Source organism: Vidua chalybeata, chromosome 1, assembly GCF_026979565.1.
Source record: "Vidua chalybeata isolate OUT-0048 chromosome 1, bVidCha1 merged haplotype, whole genome shotgun sequence".
NCBI classification, from domain to species: domain Eukaryota; kingdom Metazoa; phylum Chordata; class Aves; order Passeriformes; family Viduidae; genus Vidua; species Vidua chalybeata.
The window spans coordinates 127,728,009-127,747,861 of NC_071530.1; the positions used below are offsets into that span (position 1 = coordinate 127,728,009).

The 19,853-nt window shown below is 38.4% G+C and overlaps 1 protein-coding gene across 1 annotated transcript; it reads left to right on the forward strand.

Annotated features, from left to right (window-relative positions):
* The first annotated feature begins 3,340 nt into the window (after positions 1 to 3,340).
* On the forward strand, positions 3,341 to 19,391 carry LOC128788971 (Y+L amino acid transporter 2-like). The gene is made up of 10 exons (XM_053944346.1): positions 3,341 to 3,399; positions 8,001 to 8,518; positions 9,898 to 10,023; positions 12,684 to 12,828; positions 13,706 to 13,829; positions 14,557 to 14,660; positions 14,937 to 15,033; positions 16,054 to 16,203; positions 18,439 to 18,622; positions 19,300 to 19,391. The coding sequence occupies exons 2-10, from the start codon at positions 8,017 to 8,019 to the stop codon at positions 19,389 to 19,391; spliced, it is 1,524 nt and encodes a 507-aa protein (XP_053800321.1). The 5' UTR covers positions 3,341 to 3,399; positions 8,001 to 8,016.
* Positions 19,392 to 19,853: the final 462 nt, after the last annotated feature.

Here is a 19,853-nt window from a genome sequence, read left to right on the forward strand (position 1 = left end):
TGAACTGGGTATTTGCCTTTTATCCTGCTTCTGTCTGGAAGCTGTAAAATTAAAGTTAGCTGAAACCAGGATTATGGTGCAATGGATGGCTGTGGTTTTCCAAGAGCAGACCTAATCATGTCTAGCAGGGAGAGGTCTGAGGAAAGCTGGTGCCAGAACTGTGTGTTTCACTGCACATCACATTTTAAGCAACAATTGTTCATTATTATTGGTGCATAAAATAAAATTTGTGTCTTGCAAGGTGGCAAAGTAAAATTTCTTCAATGTGTGTCTAAAATTCATCATGTAGTAGGAACTTTCCTGAGGACCCACTGTAAGACAGCTACGTGAGGGAAAAGAGCATCCTGCAGCTTTCAAAGTCTCCCTGCTTACTCCTGCCTGTCAGTGCAGAACTAGCTTGGTTTCCCTTAATTACAATGTTAAATGTGGTCCTGTGAAGTCACATTCAGGAATGGTGCTGTCACATTGCTGCAATCACTATGGGCTGCTCCTCTTCATGTGCCATCACCCTGAGGTGCCACAACTGCAGAAAAAGTAATTTTCTACCCCCAGCTCCGAATATGCCCATGTCTGTAAAGCCATGAGCATTCCAGCCAAAGCCCAGGCCTCCAAGGAAACCCTGAGGCTATTCAGTATAAAAGCTCGGGCCAATCTCCCTCCTCTTTCCTTGGACCCTGAGCCTCCCTCCATGATGGAGTACAACCATAGAATAGTTCAGGTTAGAAGTGACTGCTAAGGGTCAGCTTGTCCAGCCCTTCTGCCATGGCTAGGGACATCTTCAACTGGATCTGGTTGCTCAGAGCCCTGTCCAGGATGACCTCCAGGAGAGACACTACCACTCTGGGTGACATCAACCAGCCCTCTCCTACGTGTAAGGCACACACAAATTTCCTTAAGTGAAAGGTGGGAAGGGGCAGCCACAGCTGGGGCTTGAGAGATACAGACAAGGGCATAAGAATGATTTGGTGTCAGCATGGGAGGAGACAGGTTGAGGTTGTGTGCTTGGCCACACAGAGCTAAGGGTGTGTGGAGGTGACAGATGTGAGGGTCAGTATGAGCCACAGTCTGATGCTTCTGTTGTTTTACAGTTGTTTTAACAGTATTTTGCACATTCCTCACTTCTGTATTGCAATTTCTAAAAGATTTTTCTGCTTATTCAATCCAAGAGGAAATGCTGCTGATGTTTCAGACTTGACAGTAAAAGCTTTTCTCTGCATTGTACCAGCTCACTGAAAGCCTTTCAAAATGTGCAAGTAGAAACGTCTTTTTATGTGTACATGGGGGAAAATAGAAACATAGGACTACACATATTATTTTCTGTGTGTTGGCATTAGATTTTGTATGATATTTTAGCACCTATAGTATTTTTGCCACTTAATAATGGCTGCTTCTTGTGCTCTGCTCCCATACCTGAAGTTAATGTGGTTGGAAGAAGTTTGTTGGTCTGTGAGCTATGTTCTCTCCTGCATCAACTTCATGGCAAAATAAGTAAAGATCCAATTTTACCAAGATAACACAAATGCTGGCCTTTGTTTGTCATTCAGAGTCTTGCAGCTAATGGTAGAGGGTGTTTGGCAGTGTGTTTTCAATCAGGGTTCAGTGCAAGTGCATCTGTTGTGGATGAGGACTGCAGGGCCCTGTGCTGGCTGAGGCACAGAGGGCAGAGTTACGGAACAGGAGGAAGCAGAGGACTTGGCAGGGGCACCACTGAGATGTTTGCTGCAGCTGAGCAATGGTATGAATGAAGAGGGCTCTGGAAATAATTAAAGTAGTCTTGTTTCCAGTGCAGAGTATGAAAAGCTTTCCTGACCAGTAATGGAAGTGTGGGCAAGAAACCAGAAAATGCCACAGGTTTATTCAGGCAAGCATGCCTTACTTTGCTGTTCAATCAGGAAATGTGTGTTTATATGTAACTAAGACACACAGAAGAATTACTGTGAACAGTAAGTTGGTATAGGAGCAGCTTCACAGCAAACATTCTTATCAAATCCTGAAATACTGTAAAAACGAGTAAGAAAAACTTGTTACAAAGGCATTCACATTCACTTCTTTACATTATTCATCTATGCAAGATTAAATGTAATCTTCCTTGGCAAAGGAACTAGATTTTGTGTTTACAGAATAAATGTTCAGGGAAAATCCTTTTTGTGCACAGTGCATGCTTTATGATTGCTCAGTGTTGATTTGTGTTGTGTTCCTGTAAATAAATCTATGGCAAATGTCCAGTAGTGTGTAACCAGGAGGGTCAGACCAATAGAAACATGGGAGACATTAAAGAAGAAAAAACTCTTGTTTCATGTTCCAAAATGCAGCTTCTACAGACTTGAAACAAAGGGCTGAGGCTGGCTCAGGAGCAGGATAAATGGACAATATAAAGGTGGTCTGACAGCAAAGTCCTTCAGTATAACACACAATCAGAAAACCAGTTTGATGCCCCAAATCAGAAACAGGATAAACTCAAGTTCAAATTTCAAAGTGAAAGTAATTGTGCATTCTTGAAAATATACATTCTGGGCTTTAGGCTATAGTTTGTGAACATTGCTTGGCAGAAGAAAAAGAACTTAAGATGACAGAGGCCCTGATTAAGGGACATGGTGCTCAGCCTCTGTTTGTCCAACAAGGAACAACATCCCTGCAAAACAATCCCGTTGCCAAAAGGCTTCCTGCTACATTATAATGTATGTAACCACAAACCTGCAGGCAGCTGGAATTGTGCAATCTTTTCAGACAGACTTAGAGAGCTCTCATCCTTCATAGATAAAACAGCTTGAAAGCTGTTTATTCAAAGAATTTGTCCTATACCTGCTTTGAGTAGGGTTTTAAAAAAGCACAGTCATTTCTATGTAAACATTAACTGTATAGCTGTCTCAGTCTATGGCAAAAAGCATGTTTTTACCAGATGTTACTTTAAAATGAAGAAGCAGGAGGAGCACTGGCTCATAAAAGAAAGATTTGTGTTGATTTTATTACTCCATTTGGTCATGGTCGGTTACAGAATGGAACGTGCAACACGATTCTATGCTCCTGCTTGTTTTCTGGTTGGATTGCTCAGGTGTGTTGGAGGAATATCTGTGCTTGGATTCAAATATTTTACTTTCCTGTGTGGATTAGTGGTCCAATATGATGAAGTGCTGTTATCTCCTGCCTCAGCTCTAGTGACAAGACTCTTGACCTGCTGGATCAGCTCCTTCCAGATGCCCTTTGGCACATAAGTACATCATTCTTCACGGAAAACAAAAATCCCAGGTTAGTGCTCTTGCATTCATTAACTTTTTCCTCTGCCAAGAAGATTTTATTTTCTGGATGTTTACTTGTTTCAGTAGATATATACCATACTGGCTTTGCTACAGGATGTCACAGGACAACCTATTACTTCAGAAGACTAACTGAATACACTGGGTAAATAATTTCTTTCTTATATTATTTTTATCCTAGAGTTTTTTTTTAAAAGCTTATTTAATTAAAGTAAGATCTTAACACCAGATCAGCCTGTTTTGTGTCTCATGCATCATGTCATAAATTATTATAAAAGACACAAATCTATAATACTGAATATAAGAAAAATAATTGAGTTTATTAATATTTAACAATGCATAGATTAAACTTAGAAGAAAATTTGGAAAAAAAAAAACAGAAAAACATTTGGTTGTTTGAAATTAAATAATACCTATGAATTTCAGTTAACTACAACTTTTTTCTAGTCTACCCCTCTGAAATACTTTCTGATTTAGCAAGTTATGCCACCAGCATATACATCTTTGTGTAGTGGTAGTAAAAATTCCATTGTGGCTTTCTAAATCAGCAAGAAGGAATTAGACTGCATTAGTTATTCATGGTTTCAGTAACATATGGATGAAGGATTTTCCCCCCCCCCCCAACTTTCCTGTTGTTTTACTTCTATCACAACTTTCTTAGGAATAGAGAGCAGCAGTTGCCTGCTTCTGCCGGCTAATGACCTCAGTTGAGGCTGTTTGGGGAAACCACATTCCAGGAGAGTCAGATCTTTCCTGAAAGCTCCTATTGATTTTAATATTCATGCTACTGTAATAAAAATAGCAGGTAAGGCAAGGCTAAACAGAGAGTGAGAGAAGAGGCTATTCATATGGGTGTTAACTTACTCATCCTGGTGAAACAGAGGTGTTTATTTAGAGCAGCAGCTTCAGAGAAGCACTGTTCTATTCCAGCAGCCTTTCTGCTAAAGGAAGCAAGCATATCACCTACCCTCTGGTAAGCTGCTGGCTTCTCTTTTTAATCCTTTCCTTAGGTTTGGGCTACAGTAGATTTTCTCTCCTGTGGGACCAAGACAGCAAGGACCTTCCTTAGCATCAGAAAGCTTTTATGCTTTGCTCTTCAGACTTCATATTCAAGAGTTACTAAAATACCTGTACTGGTAATTTTGCTGCCATAAAGTTTTATCATCACAATACCCAACCATGTTAAAACAGAATGCGAAGAACCTCAACTTTTTAATTAATGCATAAATTAAAATTTTCTGGTCTCAGGAAGCCACTCTGAATGCTAGAAGATTCTCTGTAAATATTTGTCATCTATTATAATGCAAGATTTTACAACTGAAAATGGCCACCTCTGTAAGAAATCACCTTACAGCTCTGATGTTTGTCCCCAGTAAGCTATCTCAGTTAGTAGCTTTTGCTGTCTCTCACTTGAATTATGTGCACCCTCAAAATGTGACCTAAATGTCCAAATGATGGAGAAGAGCTATTGAAGCATTCTTGAACATGTAAGCTTCTCAGCTTAAGCTTCTTAACAGTTCAAGGCAGAAGCAACAGTGATGGTCCCAGAAAGGGGACATGATGGCATGAGGATGAAGTGACAGTGACAACAGTAGGACAGGACTATTGACCAGGTTCAGTAGGAAAAAAAATAGAAGTTATAAATGAGATAAAGAGTTAGACAACAGACACTGGGTATATCCTTGAATAGTTTTCATCATTGCCCAAAATGTAAATGCAGTATATTATGTATATTACACTTGACAAAAAAAAATATTCTTATGCTATTATACAGGGAGATCTGTACAGGAGACTATTTACTATATCCCACTAATTTTCTTAATAGCATGAAAACTTTGCTGAGAACAAGCATCAGTCACAACTCAGTGACTGTTTATTTAAGAATAAGTGACTTGTTTATTTAAGAAAGACATAGTCCTGAATAAAGAAATCTGTAACTGCTCCAACATTGTGATGGCACTAAATGAAATCAGTGCACTGTCAAAGCTGCTAGAAATTGTTGTCTTGGTGGAGAAGGACAGGCAGAAGTTGTTTAAAAAATTTTGTTCAAAAATTTCTATTTCCAGATGATATAAATTACTTACAGTGAAGTTGCACATCTTGGTTATGGAAACTGAATCTCTTACCCTTTGATTCTCAGGCCATACCTATTTGTGGACTTATTTGAGGGTCTCGGTAAATGTTTTGCTGTGACATGCCTCAAAGTACTGAATTTTAAACTGTTTCTTCTAAATGTTTTTCCTTTCATAATGGTTTCATCCACAGTCACTTATTTATGGAACAAATACTTCCCTACACAGTTCCAGTTACACATTTTTAGAAATTGGAAATAATCTTTTGGTTGCAAAAGAGATAAGAGAAAAATATGCAAAACATTGTGTTACTTAAGAATATAATTTAAACTTTACCTTTGTGCTCTCATGAAAGGTGCAGATTGTAAAAGTGCTACTAGGCTTCAATAGTATTGCAAGTTTAAATGATCAAATTCCCTTTAGCTAGCAGGCCATCTGTACTAGACATCCAAGTTCAGGTTTGATACCATGTACACAAGTTACCTGTACCTACCAATTACTTGATGTATTCTTTTATACAGGAAACTAGCTGTATTTTACTTATCAGTGAGACTTCATTTCAGGAAAAGTGATAGCCACTGGGTTTGATCACTGCTTGCATAGCTCCACATTCACAATTCACCTGGGTAACAACTGCATTTTAAATTCCCACACCCTTTGAGCTGTGCTGACTGAAATAGTTGTGCATTTCAGCTCACAGCCAGAGCTCACATTTAAAAATCTGAAAAAAAAAAAAAATTAAAAATCGTACATCAAGCATAAGAAGCATGCAATCATTTTAAACCAGCTATGCTATAAAATGAGTATTATGCCCAGATTTTTAGCATGCTACTATCATGATGATCTCTCCAAACAGCTGCCATCATGGGAGGGGTTTCTGCTGATATTTCACGTAGCCATCAAGAACAGAAATGGAGGCTGCAGGTTCTGGAAGTATTGGCCTCTATTTTGGGGTGGGAGGGTGACTTTTTCCTCCTTTCTGTTACACAGAAGGAAATAGGTGAGGCTCATCAGGAATTTAAAGGAAGATACATGAATGGTGTATTGGATGCATGAAATTTCTCCCTGCAAAACAGGATGGTATTTTTTATTCATAGAGGAATGATGTGAGAAGTAACAGGAGTCACTTGTGTGTGTGAGGAGGTCAGGAAAAAAAGGGAAGACTGCAGTCATGCTTGGACACTTTTGACAAGAACTCATATTTAACTTTATTCCAGTGTTCCCACAGTGTTCCTGTGGTTAGAGAAAGTGCCATTGGGATGAGAAAAGCATGTCATCTTTAAAGAGATTTGGCATCTTTTAATTTTTAGTACTCATCAGGCCTCATTTGTTATTTGATCAATTAGGAAAGTGAGTTGCATCAAAAAAGCTGAGAAGGAATACATAGAATTATAATATATTCAGGGTTGCTAAAACAGTCATACTTTACAAAGGAAAGCAAACCTTTCAGGAACTTTGGGGAGGACAGGTTGTTTTAAACTGGCCACTGACCCACATTTTAACAACATACATTTATGAACCATGTGCAATGTATAAATGTAGTGTGTAAACATTTGTAATCAAATGGGTTTTGTTTTGCAAGTGTTGTGTGGATGAGCTTTGTTCTACTCAGGGAACTTGGATCTAGGTCATAGGATTTTGAGGAAATTATCTTCAGAAGTGTTTTAGAGTGTGTATGGAGGGGAGAAGGGAAGGAGAAACAAATACCGTTTGAGACAGACGCCAAAAATTAGCCATTGGTCTAAGCACCCTTATACATCAGCAGGACCCAAGAACTGAGACAGTCACTGCAGTCCAGGGTTCCTCATCCCCCGTGACCTCAGCCCTAGAGCAGTGCATGTGTGCACAAGGCAGAGTGATCCATGGAGCTGTGCAGTCAGGTTGTTCTTCCCAGCTCCCAGCACACTTGGATCTTGTCCTGTGAGCACCAGAGGGAGATGCTTTTACAGGCATGTTTTGTTGGACTCTTACACAGAAGCATTCCAGGGACAGAGTGTTCCAGACTCAGTCCCTGTGAATGTTAGTGGCTTCTCCTGAGTTAAGTGAGGTTAATAGCTAACCAAGCTGCATTATTCACTGCAGCAGCAATCTCATCACTAGCAGCAGTAAAAGTTTGGTTTTTTTTTTTTTTACCTTCATATTAACATTTATATTGTGAGGTTAGAGGTTTTGAGGCTCTTTTTCTGTCTTTTCTCTGGTGTTTCCCAGCAGAACAGTTTTCAAGTGAATGTCACTTCACGAAACAAATAATAATGAAATTAAAATTCTTTCTGGGATAAGAACAAATTTTAGGAAGAGGTATTCTTGTAGAAGATACTCCAGCTGTATTAGAATGTGTTTCCAGGGATACAGTGTCTCCTTCTTCCTTAAAATATTTTCAATAACATAACGTAGAATTACAATTCAAGACAAATAATAATAGTGAACTGAGAGTTAACAAAACCTTCAGAGTCTATAACCAAAGACAGTGGCTTCATATTTATGCATTGAAAAGGTATGCAACTGTGAAAGTTAAGAAAATTCACTAGCGTGCTGTTCCAGAACAGAATTTTGCAAGATAAAATCAGGCAAAATAGTTGTTCTTTGTATCACTTGTGCCTTGTATGTTAATTATCTTATCCATATCTCTGATGTCACATGCATCACAAAAGATATTCTTTCCTCTTGTTTTCAGGTAATGTGATTTGAAGATGCCAACCCCTTGGCAAATATGCTGCAATAAAAAGTCCAGAACTGAGCATGCAAAAGCTGAAATGGACAATATGGCAGAGACAAGTGAAAAAATGCAGATGAAAAAAGAAATCACATTACTAAATGGAGTTTCTTTAATTGTAGGGAACATGATTGGCTCTGGTATATTTGTATCACCCCGAGGTGTTTTAATGTACAGTGCTTCCTATGGACTCTCGCTGGTCATCTGGGCACTTGGTGGGATTTTTTCCCTGTTTGGAGCTTTGTGTTACGTTGAACTGGGAACATCCATCATGAAATCTGGAGGCAGTTATGCCTATATTCTGGAGGCATTTGGGGCCTTTGTGGCCTTCATCAGACTCTGGTCTTCCTTGCTAATTATTGAACCAACAACTCAGGCTGTGATAGCAATCACATTTGCTAACTATATTGTTCAGCCAATTTTTCCTCACTGTGAACCACCATACGATGCAGTCAGGTTGATTGCAGCTGCGTGTATATGTAAGTAGTGATTGCCAGAAGTTAAGAACTGTAATTGTACGTGGCCAGAGAAGGTTTTTCTATTTATTTGCATTCTGTGAAAATAATTATTACCTATCTAAAACATGTTCTTAGGAACTAATAATCTTTTATGCAGATGTATTGTGTTTGGGGCTGGTATTACTAGAGGGGAGAGGAGAATTACAACAATTTGGCAGAGAGAAATTGTGACTGCCGATTGAAGATACATGTATGTCTATGGTTTGCTGGTCTAACTGGCTGTTAGGACACTGTCATATGCACAGATTCATTTATGAAAATGAAGGCAAGAGGTTCTTTGGGCATGTGTGGTTGCATGCTAGTGCCCTTACTATATAGAATGATTTCTAAATTATTTTTTGTTTGAGCATTACAAAACCCTTTTTCTTCCTTTCAAAACTGAAGTTTAGATTATAGGAAACAGTAGCAAAGACCGAAATGACTTCTAGATAAGAAATTTGATCCATGCTTGAGAGCACTCTGGGTGACCATGCCACATTTGCTCTTCTCCAGCAGCTGGGCTTCATACCTGATACCAATGCACACCATGACCTTTCCTTTCCTCATCTATCTCTGTTTTGAATCATGGGATTGCAAGAGGGAGAAGTTGCCTGTGTTGCCCTGTGTGTGTGCAAGAGTGAGAGCAGATGGGCACATGGCTCAGCCCCTGGCTGGACCTGCTGCCAGCCAAGGGACAAACCTGACTACAGAGAATATGACAAAAGGAGGAAAGGAAAACTGTTTGATCCCACCCACTCTGCAACCAACTAATTTGGTATTTTTGTTAGATTCTGTCAAAAATGGGACTTGAGAGGACTCTGTAAGTGCGTGCTATGCAATCTTCAGACTCTAGGCCAAAATGTGAATGGCACAACTTCTAAGCCATGAGCACAGAGTAATAGCATGCTAACCTGGCTCAATTCAGTATCTTCTAATAGCATGCAAACTGTTTTTGTGGAGTTGTCCTTATTCTGTACCAAAAGTAGAGCTTAACTCAGCATGAAGAAATTTTTGAAATACAGGATATAAAGAAATAATATCATTTGCATGTAAACAGCTCTTGTTGAGTTTAATAAAATTTAAATATTATTTAAAAGGAGAAGGAGTTAGTCCTAAAGTTCAAAAATCAATATGTTTTGTCTTACCTACTGTCATGAAATCAGTATTCTTCAGAAAACTGTTGCGTAAATTTTAAACCAAGTATTTCATTTTAATAAATCTGTGTGGTCCTGAAGCAGTGAAATTTGATTCAGTTTTACTCCTTGGAAGAGTAGTGGTATCTGGATAGATGGGTTTGAAATATGACTTAAGTGATGTTAAACATCCAGTGCTCCTTTCATGTATATTCTTTTTCTCTGCAGGTTCCTTAACATTTATTAACTGTGTTAATGTAAAATGGGGTACCCGTGTACAAGACGTTTTCACATATGCAAAAGTCATGGCTCTTATCTTGGTGATATCGGTTGGCCTTTACAAAATTGGCAAAGGTAAGAATAATTTTCATTTACCTAAATTCTATGAAATTAATAATATATGATGATTTCAAAATCCATGTAGGGAGATCTTTAAGACTTCCATATGAAGGGTTGCTTATTCTGGAAAAAAAAAAAAAAAAAAAAGTCTGCCATGAAAGATCAGATGTATTTTATGGCTTGTTAAGCAATAGGGGGTTAATTATTCAGGCCAAGTCCTGTGCTGCTTGGTCTGAATAGCAAATAGCAGCTGAATTAACAGCACTTTGCTACTGATTAGTTAAAGTCAGCCTCAGTGTCTGACTCATGCATTACTACCTGTCCTATAACAGGACAGGGAAACAAATTGCATTGCTCCTCACAGTTCCCAGCACCACCATTCTCTCCCCACCTCACCCCACCAGCACCACCCCCCAGCCAAAGAACCCTGCCCAGAAAAGGACCAGAGGGGGTAAATCATAGCTGGGATTTGTGGGAGGGCATGTTTGTTCCTAGAAATAAAGACTGTAACTGCAGTTCTGTGAATCACTGTGGTATGGTGTTACTGTAAGGCATCACAGGGCAGATGAGCCACCTCCTATCAGCAATAACTGGACTGAACTGAACACACTGAAAAGCTGGAGAGCAATTTAGTCTGGTGTTACCTCAGAGCTTTGCATATGGCAATAGATTTGATTTTATTAATTTGGACCGCTGGCACAGTGAATTCTCTTCTAGTTCTACCTCTGCTGCCTAGATTACTAAGGTTTTTACATTTTCATTTCCTTTGGAATTCTTAAATCTCATAGCCATTTGACCTTTATTCCATTGAAATAAAGGTAGTTTCCCCTCTTCAGTTTAGGAATTATCTTTTTCTCCTGCTAAATTAGCTTACAAAACTTAACAAGCATGCTTTCTTTTCCATGTTTGCTGGCCTCCTCCTTTGCTTGGCTGCAGTTGCATCAGCTGTTACACTGTAAAGCTACATTAGACTTTAGGAAAGCTTTCTTGTCTGTCTAAGCCATTACCTCTGCAAGTCAGTTGTCACCAGTTGGTTGAAGTCTGAAGACACCTGGACAACCAAACCCAGCCCTAAGGGCAGAGCTATGAAGATTCAGAGAAGAAGCATTGCTTAAGGGTCACAGTTGCACTAAGAAGTAGTTCCCCTCATAAAACTGCTGCAGTTTTGCAAAAGTGTGATTCTGTGATGTCACCTCTGTAGCAGCACTGCCCCTGCTTTCAAACTGCCTCCTTCAAAATTCCCTCACCTCCTGCTCACTGGTGTGCTGTTGGATCTAGGGGCTGCTCCCTCTGGTCCCATATACTGCCCATTTTGTTCCCTCTGCATTGCTCTATGGGCTCAGGGAGCATAGAGGAAACATTATGGTGAGGCACACAAAAGCTGAGAGCTTTTACTGGTAGTGAAGGTCTTATCTCTGCTTTGTTTAAGCAGAACCAAGCACTTAAATACAGGAAAGACTGGGAGGAGGAATGATGTAGATTTCCAGAGGAAGCTGTGATCAGGTCAATGACCCTTTTAAATGGGTGATCAGCTGTGATCAGGTCAATGACCCCTTTTAAAGCAGCTCTTTTAATGAAAAGAACAGTTATGTTTTAGCCCTGCCATATTCTTTTTGATGTGCTTGGACACGCTTCTTGTGTTAAAAGACTGTAAATATATCTGATTTTGAGTATGAGCTGTCTTTAGCAAAAAAAAACCAAAAAACTTTTCCTGAACATTTTGGGTTTTTCTTTCTTTTACCTTCCAACCATTTGCTTCTCCAAAGTATGTGTACATCTCATAGCTTCTCTTCTTTGGTTCAAACAGTCTCCTGCTCTTCGATGACTGAATTGCTTTTCTAGTATCTATAAACTCCTTAGTTGAATAAGTGCTTTCATTTTACAAAAAAAGACATTAATTTCTTTCCTAATTGAGGTTTCAGCATGTTTCTGTCTTCTCTTAATACTTAACCCACTTCCATTTTCATTAGATAGTGGACTTTCCTTCTGCAATCTCAGTAAGGCCTTTCTTCCCCTTTCCAGCATGGCAGTGAAGGCTTATGCAGTTTCACTAACATTTTTCCTATTCTGCAGCCTTCTGCAGGCTGTCATCTCAACCGATGGAGCTAAACTAAAGCAGAATTTTGAAAGGAAAGATTTTTAATCTCATCTCTTAGTTTTGGGGAGCACTCTTGTGGGTCAGAGCATCCCACTGAAAACCAAGCCTAAAGGAGGTCCCCCTCTAGTGGCCACTAATTCATCTGGTGAAAATAAAAGCACAGCTATTAGGAAGAAATACGAGACAGATTCAGGAACTGAAAATGGCTTTGCCAAATACCTCATCCTGGCTGACAGGGTACTGCATGCCCTTGGTATGGCTCCCTCCTTCGGTAGGGCCAGCAGTAATGTCAGAAGAGGACTCTGAATTCTGGTAGAATACAAAAGTCACATCCAAATAACAAACACATGAAAATGTTCTGTTTTCTCCCTGTGCAAGTGTAGCTGTCTGAACATCTGGCTGAAACTCTCTTGTTTGTTAATTAAAAATGTAATTTGTGCATTTTTAGATACAGCAATGAAACCTGGATGCAGTGGGGTGTTATTTCCTTTTGGCTAGCTGACACTTCAGGTGTAGTGCCCTTCTAAATTGCAATCCTTGAAATGTAACAGCCAATTGGCACCTGCCATTTGTACAGGGGAAATCGAAAACCTGAGAGATCCGTTTGAGGGTTCAGCAACAAACCCAGGGATGATCGCCCTGGCTCTCTACTCTGCCCTCTTCTCCTACTCAGGATGGGACACGCTCAACTATGTCACTGAGGAAATGCAGAATCCTGAGAGGTAAACACAGGCTTTTCCTTTGAACCACTGACAGGTGATGGCAGGACAAGCCACTCTGTATTTGTTTCTGATTAGTCAAATTATTTTCTCTTCTCTTCAAATGAAGGAGTAACTAGGAGAACTCTTTCTGATTATTGTGCTCATTTATCAGTTGTATCACACTAATGAATCATTTACCTGTATATATGTATTCTACACTTCAGACTACAATTTTTAAAGAAGGAGAACAAATCCCTGCTGAAAGCAAGGAAAAGCAAAGGTGCATCTAGCCCTCTAAAATTCTTTGCATCTTTTCAGGTAGGCATCTTTTCAGTTAGGCAGAATTATTTTTCCAAGACATTTTTTTGTCACCAGTAGAGTAAGACTGTGTCAGATTTATGGCTTTTATGATGTGATCTTCAGCATTATTGTTTATGGGCAAATACCATCTCCTCCCTTCTGCAGGGATGTCAGCCCTGCAGCCCTGTGGGAGTTGGTTTGAGTCAGCCACTCAAGCTGATATAGTCCATCGTGTCTTGGGACATGCATAGGTTATGAGTCAGGGAAAAAATGCCCCAATCAAGAAAATACCTGAGTCTGCACTTAAATCTCATTGTTTCACAGTTCTCTTAGATAGCTGCATATAACAGACAGTGTATTAAATTTACATGTATGAATGTTATAAGGATTTTTTTTTAAACTTGTGACAGATACACAAGCAAGAAACTAAGCTTTTTATGGCATTGTTTCATGCATGGCTGCATGTTATTTTGTAACCCCATGATTCAAAATGATGGATTGCAAGATATGATGGAGGTGTACATTCTGGGACTAATCTTCTATTTAAGTATTTCTCATGTAAATAGCATGGAATAATTTTTCCATTTTCCTTTTGCAGGAACCTACCTCTTTCTATTGCAATTTCAATGCCTCTTGTAACTATTATTTACTTATTGACTAATATAGCATACTATGTAGTGTTGGACATGACAGCTCTCCTCACAAGTGATGCGGTGGCTGTGGTAAGTTGTGGAACATAACCCAAACAAAAGACACCACAGGAAAATGTCAGGTAGCATGCTTGGCAAACAGTTGAAATACTTTCATGCTGAAGGCTGCTTAAAACATTTTTTCATGTAACAGTACCAGTATATTAGAAGGTGCATATCAAGAACATATCCAATAAAAATGCTCTTGAAAAATTGTCTTTTATACTTTGTAAAATCCTGCTCTTAACACTACATCATAGGAAAGATGTTTTTGTCAGGATCAAAGAGCTTTAGAAAGTCTGAGTGGTTGAAGAAACAGTGTTTTTTGTCATCGTTCTAATGTACAGTGTGTAATGTTTAACACTGAACGACCACAGCAATATTTTCAGTGCAGAACTGTGCACTGAAATGTTTTTTAAAACTTTTTCAGTATTTTATACAGAAATAAAATGATAATTCATGGATTACTAGAGTTGGGATTTGTCAGAATACTTTAAAGCCAATACATCATCTTCTTTCCCATAATTGAATTAATCTAGGCTTGGATTTTTTTAAAATATTTTTTAATGTATCTGCCAATTTTATTTTGATGCTGATCAGCTTTTCCAAATTCTAGTTTTCTAAGTCACTGTTGGGTGTCATAGAAAAGCATGGCTATGACACTACGTTTGGGATGATGTGTTTTCATGAGAGTTTTTCATAATTATCCATGTGCCTAACATAAAGGGCCTCACCATTATTTTTTTTTTTTCTGTTACAGACATTTGGAGCTGAAACCCTTAGTCATGCCAAGTGGATAATTCCTATAGCAGTGGCCATGTCTTGCTATAGTGGCTTAAACTCATCAATTATTGCAGCATCTCGGTATGAAATAGAAGATTTATTTTAAATAGTTGAAAATGAATCATTAATCTGTATGCTTTACTACTGTTTGGTAATTTTTGACATGTGAAGTCATACATTTATGATGGAGGTATTGTTACAATCAGATGTCTTCTCATGATCAACACCATTTGATAAACTAAAGCCACTTGAGAAGAGAGCAGTACTTACAAGAGAGTAATAAAAGAATTATTTCTTTGCTTTGTCAGGAAGCCAAAAAGCTATTCCTATGGTTGAGTTTCCTTAGTCTTTTTTTAGGCTTTTCTATGTTGGAGCCAGAGAAGGACACCTCCCTGTCAGTCTGAGCTTGATTCACATAAAGTGCTTCACACCAGTCCCTGCTCTGCTGTTCAACGTAAGTGACACCCCCGCCTCGTGCCTGGCTGGGGCAGCTGGGGTTTGGACCTTGGGTAAAATTGCTCTGCTCTGCCCTGGACTTATTACAGACTTCTCGTGCCCTGGAGACATCTTTTGTATATGCCCACAATTTCTAAAACTCATTGAGGGGGTGGGAGTGGTGTTATTTTGTCTGATAGAGGGGTTTTTTTCAGTGGAAAGAGAATGGCTTGATTCGTGTTCATATGCTCTCCAAACACTATTAGTGAGAAGTACAATAGCATTGCTGAGAAAACAGAGAATAGCTAAAGATGTAATGGTATAGACAAGAGCTGTTTAAGTCTTTAATATGAGCTGTTAAAGAGGAGAATATGTCAGGAACATCTCTTTGACCCTGCTGTAGGCTGATGTTCTACAACTGTAGTTATAACAGGAGAGACAAAGCTCTTAAAATTAAATTTCTACCATTGGATGCCTGTAGCCCTTTTGACTTTTTTTTTCTGGTGTCACTATACAAATGAGCTCTTGTGACACAAAATTGTGGAACCATAAGTTATAGAATTACAGGAAATTATTTTCATAAATAATCCATGTATTTGAATGTGCATTTTATTTGGTGTCTGCCATTGCCCTCTGTTACATATCTTTTATGATTAGATTGTCATACTCATCCTGTTTGGCACCAAATAATTTACTAAAAATTATAATCTCATTATGAAGACTCTTCTCATAGGGACTCTTGTTTGCTCTAGCAAGTTGATTTATGCTCTCTTAATATACCATCATTCACATTTTTCATGTGGAAAATGGAAGTTTTTTCTGCTCATCTGTTAAAATAAACACTGAATTCCTAGTGGTTTAGATCTTTCTGTGCAGGCAGTATAGCACACCTGCAGGGCACAGAATTTACTCTAATGGTCTCAATTTATGAGTGGACTGATATCCTAAGCTCATACAAATAGGTTGGAAACAGGCCAGTTTATAATTTTACTCAGTCTTTATTTTCACATTAAAAAGTCTTTGTTTTTATTATCTCTAGGGCTTAATGACTTTGCTTTATCTCCTTGTGGAAGATGTTTTCCTCCTTATTAATTACTACTGCTTCAACTACTGGCTCTTTGTGGGTCTATCTATTGCAGGACTAATATATCTGAGATATACTCAGCCACACAGACCACGGCCTGTTAAAGTAAGTAAAAAAGACAGGAAGAAAGCTCTAAAAGCCAGCTAATGCATGTGTTTATATGATTTTTAATATCACAACCATAACAGTACGAGTTAATATTATAGATTATTTATTAGCCATAGAAATTCTTTCAAAATACAAGATGATGGAGCAAAACCCATTAGAGTCTGCAAGAACATCTGTTCTGGTAGTTTTGCAGTGAGATTGAAATGATATATACCGTTTATTCTTCTTTTATTCAGATTTATAATATTTTTTGTTTCAAAACAAATAAGGAATAAATAAATGTCTGAGGTTTCTAGCCCATCCTGGAAGAACAGCAGACCTCAGCAGAGCTGGTGATGGAGGCTCCAGAGAGACTAACACTCTGATCAAACCTACATGATTTAACAAGAACAGTAAAATGCCTCCAAAGCCCATGAATGTCCACAATTCTGCCCACACAGAAGTTAGCTTAAATAATCAAATATATTTTGAATGTTCCCTCCCACTGGGTAGTGGTCATAGACCATAAAATGCAAGTTTAATGATTGACTTAGAAGAGCATTTGAATATCGGTTAGACATGGGAGACTGCACAGAAACAAAGTGTGCCTAAATCCTGTTTCTAGTTTTAATCCAGTGATTGTCCAGGAAGCAAGGATGGAAACACACAGCAGGCACACAAACCCATGCACTGGCTCCTGTTTGTTGGCTTGGTAACCTGCATTTTGGCTCTGCAGTGATGCAGTAAAAACCAAGAGAATTACAAATTAACACCCCCCAAATATTTCTTCTTTGTCAATATCTCTTCCTAAACTCCTGCATCATTTTTACAAACACATTTTCTTTCCATTTGTGTAACATCCTGATTAATTTTTTAAAAGTTCAAACAAAGGCATAGAATATCCTAAGCACCTCCTGCTAAAAACCTTCTCCATTTTCCACAGCAGACAAAATTTTCCTGAAGCATGTTCACACTCAATTTCCAATCTTTCCCACAAAATATGTGGAAGACAATGACTTATTGGCAGTTTTGCCTCTGACTCTACTAAGGATTACAGTCAGATTTTACACAAAGACTGTTTCATTCCTGTCAGCATTTGCCAGCTTAGTCAACACCACAACTCTTCCTACACCATTTCCTTTTCTGAAATGTAGCAGTTGGTTTTCATCAACTTGCATTTTTAACATTTATAAGGAAAAACAAGTATTTATACCAGTAAACTCTCACCAATTTCAGCTGGTATTCAAATGTCTACTCCTGGACCCTTACAAGGCTCACTACAAGAGGCAGTTAAAAAAATATTAGTGAAAAATAAATTGATAAAGAGGTTTTTGAAACTTTCATCGAATCATAGAACCATAAAATGTCAAGGTTTGGAAGTGACCTTGAAGATCTCCTAGTCCTAACCATCCCTGCCACAGGCAGGGACAACTTCCACCAGACCAGATTGCTCAAGGATTTATTCAACCTAGCCTTGAACTACTGCCAGAGTTGGGGTATCCACAACCTCCTTGGGTAACCTGTTCCAGTGTCTCACCACTTTCACAGTAGAGAATTTCTTCTTAATACCTAACCTAAATTTCTCCTCTTTCAGTTTGTACCCATTATTCCTTATCCTATCACTACAGTTCCTGATGAAGCATCCCTCGCCAGCTTCCCTGTAGGCCCCCTTAAGACAGTGGAAGGTTGCTACAAGGTGTCCATGAAACCTTTTCTTCTCTTGGCTGAACAGCCCCAACTTTCTCAGCCTGCTGTCATAGGGAAGGTGCTCCCGTCTTCTTATCAGCTTTGTGGCCCATCTTTCCTTATTTATGATATAATATTTAAGTGCCCGCAAAAATGGTTGTAAATCAGTCCATTAGTTCTAGAACATCAGGATGGTAATTGACGGTCTAGTGAGGTAGTTCCCAACCAAAATTACACATAACAATTCAGAATTGAAGTTGGAGAGAAAGCTACCCATTATTTAAAGTATTTCCTTCAAAGGTTGGTCTTTTACTAATTGTAAAGGAACTGAGTTTATGCAGACCTGAAAACAAGAAAATAGGCAGATGCTCAGATGTGCACCAAATAATAGGCTCTCAGCAGTGTACACGGAAGCTAATAAATTATGCTGATTGTAAGCAATCAAAAAGATTCAGCACATGTTTTTATTATTGACATTTCTAACTTTAATATGCAAAGCCTGTATTTTTACAATACAGTGTTTGTTGCATCTTTTAACAAATGCTGTATTTTTTTTTGTCTTCACAGCTTAGCCTCTTCTTCCCTATAGTATATTGTTTGTGTTCCCTATTCCTGATTATAATGCCTCTCTACAGTGACACAATCAATTCCCTTATTGGCATTGGTATTGCCCTCTCAGGCATTCCTGCATATTATTTGGGAGTCTATCTGCCAGTTGAAAAACGACCTAAATGTCTACTTTGGCTCTCTGGTAAGCAACATCATATCCCAGTCACCATGTCAAAACCTTGGTCAGAAGAAGGAAAGCGTAATTTTTCCCCAAATCCTTTTTTTTTATGAAGTTTTGCTATGCTTTAGTATGTGGCATGTCTGAGATCATCTGCTTTATCACATGGTCCTGAAAATAAAACCATGCTTACCTGTACACAACATTCCAATATGTGGGTGTCATAACTATGCAGGCTCTATAAAAGCCATGTAGGATTGTGAATACTAAACCTAATCTTTTTAAAACCCTGATACCAGAATATCTTTGCTTCACTTTCCATCCAAGGAATGGAACAATCCAAGTCAGAGGAGTGCACAGATTTTCAGAAACAATTAAATCATTAATTATTGGCTTGAAGGGTAGTTTCCAGTCCTCAAATTCAGGCAGTCTTGAAAAGCAAATCTTTAATATTTTTATTTATTATACTTTAAATTCAGCTATCAATTCAATGAAAATGTTGATGAAAATCAGATTAAACAAGAATTTCAGTTTCATTATTGACTTCTTTTGCCTTTAGCTATTTATAACTTAAGCTTAATTCTATTGATTAAAGTGTTTCAAGATTTTCCTAATATCTGTGTAGTGTTTTCAAATCCTCAAAATTCAGATGTATGTCTAAGATATATTTAAATTTCTGTCACACATTTTTGCCAGTACAGCTACAACAACAAAGTATGTTCAGATGCTCTTCTACTGTGCTCTGTCAGACCTGGACATAGACGTGGAACCCAAAGCAGCTAAGAGTAAATAGAGTTGCCTCAACATCGAGAACTGTGCCTTGACGTCTCCTGTCTGGAACAATCTTTATCATGTGAAGTTCTCCCCATATGTTCAGTCATACTAGAGCACTAAGCACTGTACTGTGCATCAGTTTGATGTTAGTTAAGTTGTGATGGTTTTATAAAACACTCTGTTTCCCAGATTTCTTTTTAAAATTCTGTTTGTTAATATTGACTTATCATGTAAAATGTTGAAACTATCAAGCACTTGGTTGGAAAGGATGAAAGTTTGACAAGTCTCACAGATATGTATGCTTGGCAGAAAGCTCATTGAATGTAGAATCTGAGAATGAAATAGAGATGGAAGCAAGTTTTGATATAGAAGAACAATAGATGTCTAAATTGACAATTGCTGGACAACTAAGAAAGCAAAGGTTAAGTGGAGTTGTAAAGAGATTTTATAACTTAGAGCAAAGGATAAGCTGGCCACAAAC

Bases quoted from the DNA above. Each gene is read 5' to 3' on its own strand.
- LOC128788971 (XM_053944346.1), top strand. From the start codon at position 8,017: ATGCCAACCCCTTGGCAAATATGCTGCAATAAAAAGTCCAGAACTGAG. The intron at 12,829-13,705 runs GTAAACACAGGC...TTCCTTTTGCAG, and splicing joins GAAATGCAGAATCCTGAGAG to GAACCTACCTCTTTCTATTG. The intron at 15,034-16,053 runs GTAAGTGACACC...TATTATCTCTAG, and splicing joins TCCCTGCTCTGCTGTTCAAC to GGCTTAATGACTTTGCTTTA.